The sequence below is a fragment of the Aquila chrysaetos genome, chromosome 2 (genome assembly GCF_900496995.4).
Source record: "Aquila chrysaetos chrysaetos chromosome 2, bAquChr1.4, whole genome shotgun sequence".
Taxonomy (NCBI): domain Eukaryota; kingdom Metazoa; phylum Chordata; class Aves; order Accipitriformes; family Accipitridae; genus Aquila; species Aquila chrysaetos.
Genome location: NC_044005.1, coordinates 38202920 through 38216857, shown reverse-complemented (window position 1 = coordinate 38216857; position 13938 = coordinate 38202920). Strand labels below are relative to the sequence as shown.

Sequence of the window (13938 nt, the reverse complement as noted above, 5' to 3'; positions counted from 1 at the left end):
CCTCCTTAAACTATGCTTGTATATGTTGTCCTGATGACAGCTGCCACTTTCAGTTCACCTAGTGAAGTGCACTGTAACCACTCCCTTAAGTTCAATGCTGGAGTCTTTGCTAACCTTGTTCAAGTTTGGGGAACCAGATCAGGGAGCAAATCGTGCTTGTCTAGGGACACAGGGAGAGGATCAGAGTTAGAAAGGGTAACCTCTCACCACAGGGTAGAACAAAGCCCTGTAAGCAGAACAAGGTCCATGTATCTGTGCTGCATGCTGATGTAACTAAAGGTGTGCTCACCCTTCCTAGCTGCAGCTGGGCCAAGTAAAGAAGTTACTAATCCAGATGCTTCTTTCTACTGAGCATCTGCAGTAAGTTGGAAGCACGAAGTCTACCACTTATAGCTCATCTGAGTGACAAGTGGTATCCAATTTATTAAGCTGTCATTGGTTGCCAGACTTCATGTAGTAACTGTTTTAGGTTTGAGATTATCCTTCACTTTTTCATCAACTAGGCTTACATGGCAGAGTTTGGAGGCAGCCTTCAACTATTGACCTGGAAAATGCAGAACACCCCATTCATCTTGTTGAGCTGTGTATGAAATCCTCAAGCTTGGTGCTTCCTGCATCCCAGATGCCATGCAAATCAATGTTTCAGCCTTTCACCCTGGCTTTCTGTACAAAAGGAGAAAAGGCTGGATTATATCATACATTTATCTACATTTTTCCAACTAAGGAGACAAATACCAGATAAGATGGTTAGAACTAAGGTACTATCTTCAGCCAAATCACACCTGAGTGGATGCTGAGTGAAACTAGAAAGACAAACTTCTGTTTTCCAAATGTGTACTGGGGAAAGTTCTAAGCTAAAAGATGTTTCAGAGTCCAAAGAGAATAAAAAAGATGTCTTTTCCAAATGTATATAAGACATGGTATAGGACTTGGGGGGGGGGGGGGGGTGGCTTTAGCATCATGGAGCATGCTGCTACTTTGCTGATCAGCCTGGACAGTAAGAAACACATGCAGAAAATATTTAAGGTTCTGAGATTGCTTTTTTTGTTTTATTCTGTCTCAGGAGACAGAGACCAATTCATCTGAGTTTTGACATTGATGCTTTTGATCCTTCACTGGCTCCAGCAACTGGGACTCCTGTTCTAGGTGGATTAACTTACAGAGAAGGCATGTACATCACGGAGGAAATACACAACACAGGTAGGAGTTGATCAGCAGTATTGGACTAAGCAAGGACAGGACAAACTACATGAAGCTCATATTGGTTATGTTTTTTCTGTGTAACTAGATAGCAAGATAAATGTAGTCAAAGCTAAGGTGCCTATACAGTCAATTCAACCTTCAGGAAGGGAAAAAAAGTCCTATGGTTGGGCAGTACCCCAGGTGTTGGAAGCAGCTTAACCATCAACAATTTCAACTTACCAAAAGTAAATAAAATACATAATACACTAACAACTGATGTCAAAAATTACTTGGTCATCTTGTATATACTGTCTCCTATTCCTAAACATGAGGTGAGATGTAAAAATGGGCACCTGGAATAAAAAAAAAAAGGATGCAAACAATTTTAAACAGTTTGAAGTTCCATTCTAGGATTCAAGGCTAACAAATCAAGCCTTCACCAAGTGTATTTGTCCTGATTTTGGCTGGGATAGAGTTAATTTTCTTCTTAGTAGCTGGTAGAGTGTGTTTTGGATTTAGTGTGAGAATAATGTTGATAACACACTGATGTTTTCAGTTGTTGCGAAGTAGTGTTTAGACTAAGTCAGGGATTTTTCAGTTTCCCATGCTCTGCCAGCAAGCAGGTGCACAAGAAGCTGGGAGGGAGCATGGCCTGGCCAAAGGGGTATTCCATACCATAGACCATCATGCTCAGTATATGAACTGTGGGGAGTTGGGCAGGAGGTGCAGATCACTGCTTGGGCATCAGTCAGCAGGTAGTGAGCAATTGCTCACTGTGCATCACTTGTCTTTTCTTGGGGTTTTTTTATCTTTTGTTGTTAGTGGTGTTACAATGATGAAAAGGAATATATTTTATTTTACTGTAGTTATTAAACCATTCTTATCTTGACCCATGACTACTTTTACTTTTTTTTATTTTCCTCCCCATTGCACTGGGAGGGGACAGGAGTGAGCTAGCAGCTGTGTGGTGCTTAGTTGCTGGCTGGGGTTAAACTGTGACAATTCTACAGTTGTCTCAATATATGAAGACTTTCCTCCTTATGCCGTGGAGTTTTTATTTATTTAATGTGTTTAAACAGAGTTATTCACAGTAAATGAAGGGAAAAAATCAGACAACACAGTCAACAGAATCATTAATAGGATGGCAAAAAATACTAGATGGGACTTTTATATCCCCTAGTTTCTGGACTGGGAAAAAACAAGATTAAAAACCATTCCTCTTGTGATAAATGGAACATGAAACTTACTTTTCCTGAATGCTGAAAGCATCAATGAGTGAGGAATTGACAATGTAAGAAAGAACCAAACTAAAAACAAACTTGCATCTAAGAATGATAATGTCATCCCTCACTTGAGAGCCAGTTTTACTTGTCTAAGGGGTAGAGTAGGTCACAAGCTCAAATATCAGACTTGCTGCAATGAATGAAAGGCTGCAGAAGAAACCCTATCAGAGATTTTACTTTTCTTTTCATAGTAACAAGCTGTAAATCATTTTCACAGGAATGCTTTCAGCTGTTGACATGGTTGAAGTCAATCCACTGCTGGGAGCTTCTCAAGAGGAAGTGAACGCAACTGCTAGTCTTGCAGTCGATGTGATAGCAACATGCTTTGGGCAGACAAGGGAAGGAGCGCACACGGCTTTTGATGAACTCCCAACGCCCAGTTCTCCAGATGAATCTGACAGTGAAGAGCAAGTGAGGATTTAAGAACCAAAGTGTTGGGTACATTGGACATTATAGATGCTCTGCTGAGGCACTTGAGTGGATAGATTGTCAACACTTGGCAAATACTGTTAACTTCTCAATTTTTAAATAAACTAGCTTTTCCACAGATTGGTGGCTACTTTATTACATACCAAGATTTATTCATTTAGTGAAGTATATACAAATGGAGACAATAAAATATTTATTACCTTCTTATTAATCTTACCAGTAGTTCAAGTCTGTATCTGCATTTTCTTTTTACTCCCCTTTTCTCTGTCTTTCTGAGTGTCAGTACAGTTCCAGTTGAACATGCTGTCTCATGAGACAGTTCAGTCCTCAGACAGTCAAAGGCAACAGACAGCCCTTCTGGTTCCTCAACAGTGGAAAAACTCAACTCAGTCATGAAGATTCATCTCTTGCGAAAGAACTTGTAGTAGACCACGCCTCCTAGGATGGCTAGTTCCAGGATGATGATAATTGACAGCAACAACTTATTAGTGGTAACTCTAGAGTTAAAAAAACAACAAAAAAAAATCCAAGCTAGCTTTTTCCCCCTTGATTATGAAAGCAGATTCTAGGTAATTTGATCACCATCTTACCTTCAGTAAAGTATACTCCCTGTTTCAGCTAGACCACAACATGCTATTTGAATAGCTCTTAACAAGCAGGAAGGGACAAACTCAGTAATTTCCTACTCGTGTTTTCCTGGAAATTCTGCTTAAATCTACTTAAACTGCACCAGTTCTGTTCCTTTCCCCCCACCCCACATAAGGCAGATAATTCTGTTCTACATGTGCCTACTTAATTAAAGAGGAAAACATCAGTTGAACTCCTGTGCTAAAACCCACATTGTGGTGCTTTTACTTGGAACTATGTAGTTGAAGTAAAACTATAAAAATCTCAAAATAATAATGTACTTTTACTGTTGAAAATTATACTTTAACAATGGGTATAAAGGAAGTGGTGTTAGGCCAAAAGTACCTACTAGAACTACACTCCATGAACTGGTTTATAAGGATAATTAAACCATATAGTTAAGAAACTGTAAATACACTTAAGCAGCCAAGGCTTTAGTCATCAAAATAGCATATACAGTCAGGCTCAGAGTTTCTCGTATGACAGTCTAGCTACTCTAGGGCACTACTATGGGCTAAACAGATTTGTCTGTCATCAGACATCTAACTCACTTACTTAATTGCTGCAGTGATTTATGGCACAGCTTTTTCCAGCCTGAATCACGAGTTGAATCTAAAGTTACCATTAGCAATTCACTGTAACTTGCTTATGTCCTCAACACAATTTATCATGTCAAATGGCTAAAGACCCCATATTATCCTAAACGAGTAGCACAAATTCAGTGGTGTTCAACTACCTGTACTCCCCATTAAGTAATTACTAGAGAGCAGAAAACACAAATTAGCATGGGCATAGATTCTGTTTACACACTCCCTAAAACTTCCTGCAGTTCCAGCTGACACTCTTCCTGTTTTGCCTGAAACCAGCAGGCAAAAATGGTACCTGCCAAGTGCTGCTCCAAGTCAGTCACGCTACTCACCGCCTGGACATGGAACGTAGAATCTTGCGACTCTTGCTCAAGTTCTCACTTGTATTCACCAACTAAGAAGAAACAGAAGTTATTTGTCAGTTGAACAAGTATACAGCAACTCTGTAAACATGCATCTGGAAGTAGCTTGTGTTGAAATGTTGCAATTAATAATGGGACCAAGGCGAACCATATATTCTCAAAATTCAGAGACAACATTGTTCTCTACAAACAATACAAGCTGGAAGCGTTGTCTCCTTTCTAAGGAGGAAGTGAGACTTTTCATGTATACTCTCCCTTAGATACATACAAAGATGCAATTTAGAATCACTTTCTGCCCCTTTAGTTAACCTACAAATATCAGAAAGTTGGCATTAGCTCCTTTCATTAAATTTCATTTCATTGTTCTAGTTGTTGACACCAGAAGAAAACAATACTGACATGGGCTCCCCAGTGCATACCTGGAACTGTTTGAAATGCTGTTCAGTTTCTAGCAAAGAACAAACCATGTTGCACTGACAAGTCTAAGTGACCCAGCAGATGTGAGCTCTAACTAAATGAATAGATAATCCATTTCAGCTTTGTAATGCTCAGAAATAACTGTCAAGTATTTCTCAGTCAGCTATTAAGAAGCATGTAATTAAGTGAGGTTATGGACAACTAAAAAAACTGTCATCTCACAAACTGAGTCAGGATTCATGACGTATGGCCACTGGAGGTCTCCAGGCAAGATTTTGCTACTCGACTTCCAAACCGTCAAGGGAAGTGAAAGGTAAGCCAGGTCACTTACTTACCAGCACAGACACCTGCCTGCACAATTCCTCTGTAGTTTAAGCTACTGCCCTCAACTGCAAAACTGTCCCTGTAGGTACATTACTCTGCACTGAGATGGACTGGACCAAGCTGGGAAGGAAACTACAAAGTCCATTCAAAGCATACTAGATTTCCAATCTTTGCCATGAAAGACCAAGCAAGAAGAAAGTCTGCTTCTAGTTGGAATGTGTGGTTAATTAATACAATTCAGCAATACAATGCCTAAAAGGCTCTCGGTAGGTCACAGCTTCAGGAACAATCTGTGGATAGACTGACATGCTTGAAGAACTGCAGTATTTTTTAATTACAGAAAGAACAGACAAAAAACTATAGCTGCAAATCTTAAGATCACATTTCCTTTCCTGCTCTCCAACCCAAATCTGGGAGCAGGGCAAATCAAATTCTGACTGAAATAAAAAACCTCCTTAAATGAAAAAGCTCCAGGCTTTGTTGCAATAAGTAGAGATAACTCCCAAGAAAAGGGGTATGCTTTTTGTTTTGTCTGACCCTGCTTACTTGCCAAACTCAGCATCCCCCTTCAAGTCACTCACCTAAAAGCTTTACACTTAGGATCCCTTTACACACAGAAAATCCCATCAGTTTGTTACTGCAAAAATCACATTCTCAGTTTTGCATATGTGTGTAAACAAAATGAATGACTTTTTAAAGCTCCCACAGTAGAAGCACAGCTTCTTGACCCAAGGATGAGGAACAGGCATCTTGTCTGACACCACTTTCTCCTTCCTTAGCCAACCTACAAATACTGGAAAGTTAGTAATTAAGTAATTAAGCTCCTATTAAATTTCATTTCATTTGAAGAACTTGCTAACTGCCTCACAAATCTGAACCTTTACTAGTAATCTAGTGGTGGGCAATGCCTTCACATTTTTTTAATCTGTAATTTTTTTCAGTAATGCCATTTATTTTTTTTTTTTAAGCAGGTTTATGGGTCTAATGCCCAATCTTGCACAGACACAGCAGCAGACGTTTAGCCATCCTGCTTTGGGCCCTTCTACAGTAATTATTTTCCTTTTATGAGCACAGCATAGAAATGTGGCAGCCTGGATTTGGTCTGCAGAAACATCAATTGGATTACCATCTCTAGGGAGATCTCCGACAGTAGTTACTGGCATACAGTTCCCACTAAGCTAACGTCAGGTTGTTTCAATACAACACCCACAGTTTCTCTGCTTACTCTGCTCTTGGTGCGTTCTAGTTGCTCCCGCTGCTCCCCAAGTTCTTCAATTATATCCGTGCCAATCTGGTCTGTTTCAGCAGCAATTCGGTGTGAGCGCTCAATGCTCTGACTGGCTCGGTTCAGGCTGTCTGTTCCCTGGAGAAGCAGCACCCTCTGTGACTGCAGATTAGTCTGAAAAATAACACATGCTTCACTTAAGCACAAGGACAGAGCTATTAGGCTTCTGACATATTAAAAAGGTAGGATGTGACTCCATAGGCCATCCATTTGTATTAGCTGTACATGCTTCTTATGTCAACTGATGTAGCCTAGTTAATTTTGAAAGAGTTCTTTGTTCACATTGTAAGATCATGGCCAAATCTGGTTAAACCTTGAAAAAGGAGGACACACAGCTACAGAGTTACAACAGTTACAAAAAACCATCTTTGCAACAATTTACTTTTTCATCAAAGAACATTTACATGAAAATAGTATCTTTGCTTTCCAGATGCTAACTTTTCCTTCCATTTGTATCTAAATTCACTCTTATTTGTGACTTCACAGTTGGTTGCCAGGGAGATCGCCAAGAGTTTACAGTCAAAAGGATTAGGAACAAACAGCACTAACAGATGGACTGCTAAGTAACAAAGATCCTCTTTTCATGCCAGTAGCCTGGGCTAGAGGGTAAGAAATGTTTGCTGACCTTGGGGTCAAAAGGTAGCTAAAATTAAAGTATTTTCTTAAGCTTCAGAAAGTCTAATCTACCACCACGCACTCAGATTTTAGAGGAACCAATCAAGGGGAATCAAATGCAAAAATTTACCAAGCTACTGCAGAATGAGATACTAAGGAATAAGCCTCCCTCAAACCTTCCTTATCTAAGGCAGACAAACAAAAAGCCCACATCCATGAACGTTCTGTCCAGACAACAGCACTTTGAAGATAATAAGCAGATTCAGTCTCACTAACTCAGATATATCTAAGCATATCCAGTAAACAAAGAAATCAGTGTATTTTTTGCACTGTAGCAGCACATCCACAGTAAACAAAGTGCTAGAGGATGATGACTTATATTTTCTTGAAATTATTTACACTGAGATTGCTTAAAAGAGGGATTCTACCAAAAAACCTATACAGTGCGTGATTCATACACTTTGCTAGTTTTGGAGGCTAAAACTAGATCAGTTAGCCTTTCTCCTCAGTCAGTAGCATCACTTTTGTGTTTTCACTGCTGTAGGGGAATGATTAAATAAAGCATTTCAGTACAGAATGTTGTGTAAGTTACTAACCGCATGGCATTCAAGGAGTTCCATTATGATACTCATATCTTTGTTTTAGGACAGAAAAGCTCTCCTTTGAGTTCCAGGTGTTCTTTCTCCTCCCTGAGATACGTTACATGCAGAGAGATATGCAGGGAGTTATACAAGCACAGAAGCTAAGTGCATTAAAAGTAGAAACACTGTAAACATTACTTCTGGAATATTATTTTTAAATGATCACAGCAATGTTAAATAAAATTTATATCCAATTCTCACACTCTGTTCATTTTCTGTGGAGAAGATTCCGTATTTCATATTGCCTTGACTTCCAGGGCCCAATCCCAAATCTGTGCTTCTCATCTCTCTCTGGAACATGGATAGGTCTCTTCTATATGCCCGGATTTTGCTCATCATTTGGTTGCGGAAAGGCAGAGGAGCATACTTCAGTTCTTCCTCCATTTCCCGCAGCTTCAATAAAAGAAAATGTGTTTATTTTTTTAAAGGACCAAATCTATTCTTATCAGCAGCTCTACTCAAAACTTCAAAACTCACCACCAGATGAAGGGATTCATATGTTTTTATGCGATTGGGCAAGGGGGATTAATCCCAAACCCTACACCCCTCACCTAGTATAGAGTACACCATTCTGCCTAATGCTGTTCAGCCCCCACAGATTTTAAGATACACAATGCCTCAAGGAAAAAAAAAAAAAATTAATTGCCAAGCTTAAATGCTTAGCTTAAATGCTTCTTTCTTCCTGAAACATCACTCTAACTTCAAAATCTGCAGTTCTTACTTTCCTATAGTTTAAGCCTTTATAGGATGGGTATCAGCCTCTCATCATATCTATGCAACAGAGATCTATTGCACAGGTAGGCATGCTGCTAAATTCACACTCTGAACATCCAGGCCTGGCAACTGGAGTTAGGATTTGTAAACTCTGAGATTTTGAATGCATGAATTTTCACATCAACTTTTAGTGACAGTTGTTACAAATTCACAGTGCTTAAAGCTGTCTGCCGATAATGAGCTCTACATCTCATACATCATCTACACAGATACACCTCAATAAAACCCAGTAAGTTAGAGGAATAAAACATCACATTCAGCTGTGACTCAAAAACATCCTAACAAATAGCACATTAATATGAAAAGAAAGCTTAATCCATAATGTCTTGCTTAAAAACACAAGTCACGTGGGGATTTTTTTTGTGCTGTTCCATGTCACCTGCTGTCCAGGAAGCCTATACAAATAGAGGTTTCAAATATTCAAGGTCCCCAGACTATTATAGAAAGATCAGATGGGTTAAGACCAGCATGAGAAAAAGACAGTAGTGGGGAAAAAAAAAAGGGGGGGGGGGGGGGGCAGCAGATTCTCTACATGCCCACCCTACAACCTCTAGCAATTTTAATTGCACCGCTGTCACTCTCCTTCGTTCAACAAAGGGAAGGTGATATCCAAACAGAGCACTCAAAAAAAATAAACACATGTAAGAATATTTGTATCTGTATACATATATAGATATATACACATCAGTCTTGACAAACACAGACACATCTATCAGATCAATTAATCAAACATTAAAAAAAATACAACATCTGCCTACCAGAATAGAATCCATAAAGAAAGTAAAATTTGGAAGTACTGTCCTTTTTAAGGCATCAATATTTCAACCAGTCAGAAAGGCCAGAAGCCTAGACTTCTTTTTTTTGTTTACCGTTTCATTTGCTTCACGCTGTTTCTCATCAAATTCTCGAATCAGTTTTTTCTTCTCCTCTGTGAACGAAAAAGTAGTATGTCAGATAAACTATAGAGAAATAACAACAGAACTCCAACTCAATCCATTATAGACAAGGAAGCTGCCACAGATAGCCAATTACAGAGACACCAGGTCAAAATTTACCTCAAACAGGAACAGCCTGTTCTTACAACAACTTTTCAGAAGGGGGTGAGGCAGGGGGAGAGAGCAGAAACCACCCTTCCAAATGCTGGCTACTACCTCTGGTAGACAAAACCTGAAATTTTTTTCTGACCTATTATCCTCCTATCTCTGCTGACGGAATTGCATGTTGAAAAACATTTAACATGAAAGAATAACAAAAAGGACACATTGGTAACAGCTCACAAATATTTCTTCTTTTTTGCATGCATTTGGCAAGACTACTGAAGGTTGAAAGGATAATTTGGATTTGAACAGAACATCAAGTCAATCTACATTTCCAAGAGAGACCTGAAGTTCCTGGCAGATAGAGCACTCTGCATTCTTGTGGTCATAAAGTAACTACGTAAACAGAATAAGCATTCTAGAGTACTTGAAGTTTAAAGATGCCATCAAGATATCACCTCAAGTTCACGGATTAATGCCCAAATGCTTCTCTCTTCTGGAATGACATCGGTTGTTTGAATCAGCCAACAAAAACTATATATTTTATTTGTTTGAGAGAGTCATTCGCTAAGATCCTTGTATCTAGGACTTTAGAGGCCTAAGAATGGGTTTCACCTCTGTTACTCTGTTTTTAAACAAAACATTAAGACATATATTTTGCATGTGTTAAAAAAATCATACCTCTCTAATATCCAAGATCAATGAAAGCATAATTCTGAAACTCCCCTTATCTTGATGAAACAAAAATGTATGCTTTATAAGCTTTTGCAAAAGCACTGAAAACGACCACCAGAGGACTCTGTTGTAGAGTACTGAGAATGAAACCGAATTCTATCGGAAGTCTGATAAATATGCACTAGCCTAATTCATGTCTCTTGGGAGAGAGTAATTCAGTCAAATAAAATTTTGGGTAGCAAAAAATGCAGACAGTCATCTTGGCAAAACTTCTCTAATTTGATTAAACTTAAAGACAAAACTAAAGACAACTTTATGAAAACATCATTGCAGTAAAAAACCCAACTTGATAATACCTTTTTGTAAATATAGCCCTCTGCAAGAGAAGCAGTTTTTAAACCACTGAGCTCTCAACAGACAATAGGAAAAAAATTTGAAGCAATCAAAACATTTTAATATAGCTCCTCTCATATATACAACATGCCTAAGCTGTAGGCTTTCCTTTTTGGTTCAAATTCATATTAAACCCCAGAATTTGAACTGTCGAGAACTTGAGACAGAATTAAAAACCATCACCTAACAAGAAGTTACGCTCTCAAGTAGCACACAGAATTATCACAGACTAAGCTACATTATGACTGTTAATATATTACACATTAGCTGGTATCAGGAAATGCAGTTTCACGTCCCAGTTTATTCAGGAGGAAATGCTGACTTGCGAGGTTCCTAAATAAGCTCTCCTCAACTTCCTCCATGATTTGCCACCATGTACATTTGTGCTGATGCAATTACCTGTGTAGCTGGGTTGCAAGTGAAATCATGGACATGAACTGCAAGAAAACAGCCTTCAGAAGTCCATATTTTGTTTCATGCAGGTCACTTCACTGATCTGATGTAAGCAGTGCTCTCTTAAAACAACTGCTGTCTCAAACTACTTGAAACCCGGTGGAGTACTGAAAAAGCAGTATTTTACCTTCTTTGCGTCCCCCAAGCGGATTAAGAAGACACTGCTCTTAGAAAGGAGCAGCCAAAGAAGTGCCAGTTTCCTAAACTCAAGTAGCAATGGCTGGCAACTTTTTTGTCTATATGCAGCAAGAAATCAGGCAATGTGGCTTGAAAGCATTATACTGGATCTGGCCTAACAGAAATGCCAGAATATACTGAGCAGTTTAACTCGTATCACTCTGGATTAAACCGCAACTCAAAGAGAGAACTTTTTTAATGCAGTAAAAGTACTTAAGCCACAGTAACATTACCCACTTTAACTCATTTATTTCCAATCGGTTAGAAATAAGATTCAGTTGAAAAGTACAGCTAACTGAATTAATTCAGATGAAAGTATCTACATTTGAAACTGATCCAGGCTGTTTAAAATGCCTTCTTACAAACTTGGGAGGAAAAAATTTGTTTCTAGAGCTAGGAATTTGTCATCTTGTTTATATGGAGTGAAACAGCATTTCCAAACCTCTGCCCCTCAAGGATGTCCTAAGGACTACAGATTCTGTTTCCCCTCGAGTTTGGGAGTGTGCCAATCATCTTAAAAGAGTATGCAAGGTATCCTTTCAGGATCAGATAATTCAAAAAATAAAGATACACCCCCCTCCCCATAGGTACAAGAAGCAAACAAAGCACATTAGGAGAGTGGAATGCCTTTACCAAAGACAAATTCCTGACTTATCTTAAACTCTCTTCGAAATACTTTCTGAAAATATTACCATGATTTTTGCAGCAGCAAATTTAAAGAATAGAACAGTCACATTACAATTTCATAGCATGTCTGAAAAATCAGTTTGTAATTACTTGCAATCTGTTGGGGGGAAAAAAACCCAACAAACTACAAGCATTGCAAAAATTCCTGCCTGTAAATACTCCATTTAAGCCTATTGCTCAGAATTCATTGCTGAAGACTACCCCAGTTCCATGGAGACCTGGCTAAGCTTTACTTCACCAAGAAACCGACCACTCTCCTTTATACAAGGAAATAAGGATTTCCTACAAGAAAGGCTATTTCTTATTTTATGGGTTTTTTTTATTCTTGTTGACCGCTAGTGAAATTAAGTCAGCTCTGAAAGTTGTCATTTGCGGGTTTGAACATCTTTCTTGTACCGAACTTTCTGGAAACGCTGATGACAAGGACTGTGACTCTGAATTTAACTCATTATTAAACAGAAAGCCAGGTAAGAAACAAAATGTTAGGCTCTTCACAGCCTGTGTTATCTAGCACAGACTGGTATATTCTGAACAAACCATTTTTATGATTTTACACCTAAACACATAAAATTGATCAATTCTGGGAGAATGACAAAAATATTGCAGAATGTGGCTGATAGGTCCTACTCACTCTTGTGGTACAAAACCCAAGCTGAGCTACAGCAGCTCGTGATAACTGTGTATCACGTTTCTCATATGAAGGAAGTATTTAATCAAAGCAATTCGGTGACCTGGGTAAAATTATCCTTGTCAGATCACTTCCCTTTCCGGTTCTCAGAATACTGCCAAGTACTAAGAACTGAATTAGAAGAAGCACAATGCCAAGTCCTACAGAGAAGTGTTCCATCAGAGCGTTTTACCCACTTGCGTGGTATAAAGAATACCATAAAATCAGGTTTTGCTTCTAATGTAACTCTGTGTAGCTTGATAGGGTTTTTTTTTCCCAGTCTGTGGGTAGGCAGTGCACAAACTAGGCTTTTAAAACAGTTATTTAGAATGCAAATCTTCTCCAGTAAGTCTACAGATGGCTGTGATAATAAAAACTGCTTTTAATTCTGCCGATGAGATTTTAAACAAAAGTCCAACAATGACCAAAAAAAAAAGCAAAAAAAAAAAACCCCAAAGCACTGCAGTTTAGGCAATTCACCTAGAAACAGCATGAAATAACATCCAAATAACAACTCCTCCTCAGAAATGAGACTGAAGCTGAGAGCCCAGCACAGCAGCGCTTGGCTACGGAGTTGAAATTTGTCAGACAAGAGGAGCTGCTCCAGAGGAGCAAAGCGACACACCTGCCTCGCTGCTTACCTACTCGGGGCTTTGCATGACCAGGCCTAACGCTCAAGAGCAAAGCTACCAGAACACAGCAGCAACTGAAAAAAAACCCCAGAGTGAAGCCAGACCTCGCAAAGCCACCCGCCCTCTCCAAGGAGGCGCCTACCGAAAGGGATGTACGAAATTCCCGCAACTGCCTTGGAGAACTCCTTCCCACCCCCCCCCGGCTTTCTTCGGCGGACTTTGCCCTCCCGCCTGTCAAAACGGGTTTATTTATGAAGAAACATCGCAAACACCCCTGCAACCGCCCTACCCCAGCCACCCGCGGGGAAGGCCCAGCCGGTGGGACAGCTGCCCCCGGGCAGGGGGGAGGAGGAGGAGGAGGAATGGGGGGGGGGGGCACCGCCAGGCCCCGCCGCGGCCGGCCCTCAGCCCCCGCTGCCGGTGAAGCCCAGCCCGCCGCCCGCGCACCCTCCCGCGACCGCTACGCCCTCCCCGCAAGGCCCCCGCCTCACCGGCCGCGCTGCCCCGCAGCCGCTCGGGGACGCCCCGCAGGTCTCCGTGCAGTCCCCGGAAGATCTCGTGCAGCCGCTCCAGGTGCTCCGAGGACCCGGAGCCGCGGCCCGCCATGGCAGACAGCCGCCTCCCGCCCCGCCCGGACCGGCGACGGCCACCGCCTCCCCGCTGCCCCTCTCGGCTACGCGCTGCGCGACGC

General features: G+C 40.4%; 2 protein-coding genes across 3 annotated transcripts in view; one reads left to right on the top strand and one right to left on the bottom strand.

The window, feature by feature from the left end:
* ARG2 (arginase 2) overlaps positions 1-3110 on the top strand; it is a 23609-nt gene extending 20499 nt beyond the window's left edge. Inside the window, exons 7-8 of the mRNA XM_029996644.2 lie at positions 1064-1200; positions 2683-3110. Coding sequence (XP_029852504.1) covers positions 1064-1200; positions 2683-2888 — 343 coding nt within the window. The 3' untranslated portion in view covers positions 2889-3110. The remainder of the gene's footprint in view (positions 1-1063; positions 1201-2682) is intronic.
* VTI1B (vesicle transport through interaction with t-SNAREs 1B) overlaps positions 1-13938 on the bottom strand; it is a 23825-nt gene extending 9887 nt beyond the window's left edge. The window contains exons 1-6 of one of the 2 annotated variants that reach the window (XR_003920850.2): positions 13739-13938; positions 9396-9454; positions 7954-8145; positions 6437-6610; positions 4441-4502; positions 3112-3391 (exon numbers count right to left, since the gene is read on the bottom strand). Coding sequence is in view for 1 of the 2 variants with exons in the window: in XM_029996679.2 (XP_029852539.1) it covers positions 3295-3391; positions 4441-4502; positions 6437-6610; positions 7954-8145; positions 9396-9454; positions 13739-13853 (699 nt within the window). In the remaining variant the exon portion in view is untranslated. Of the gene's footprint in view, positions 1-3022; positions 3392-4440; positions 4503-6436; positions 6611-7953; positions 8146-9395; positions 9455-13738 lie in introns of those variants that run through there. The other variant, XM_029996679.2, reaches the window with a different exon arrangement.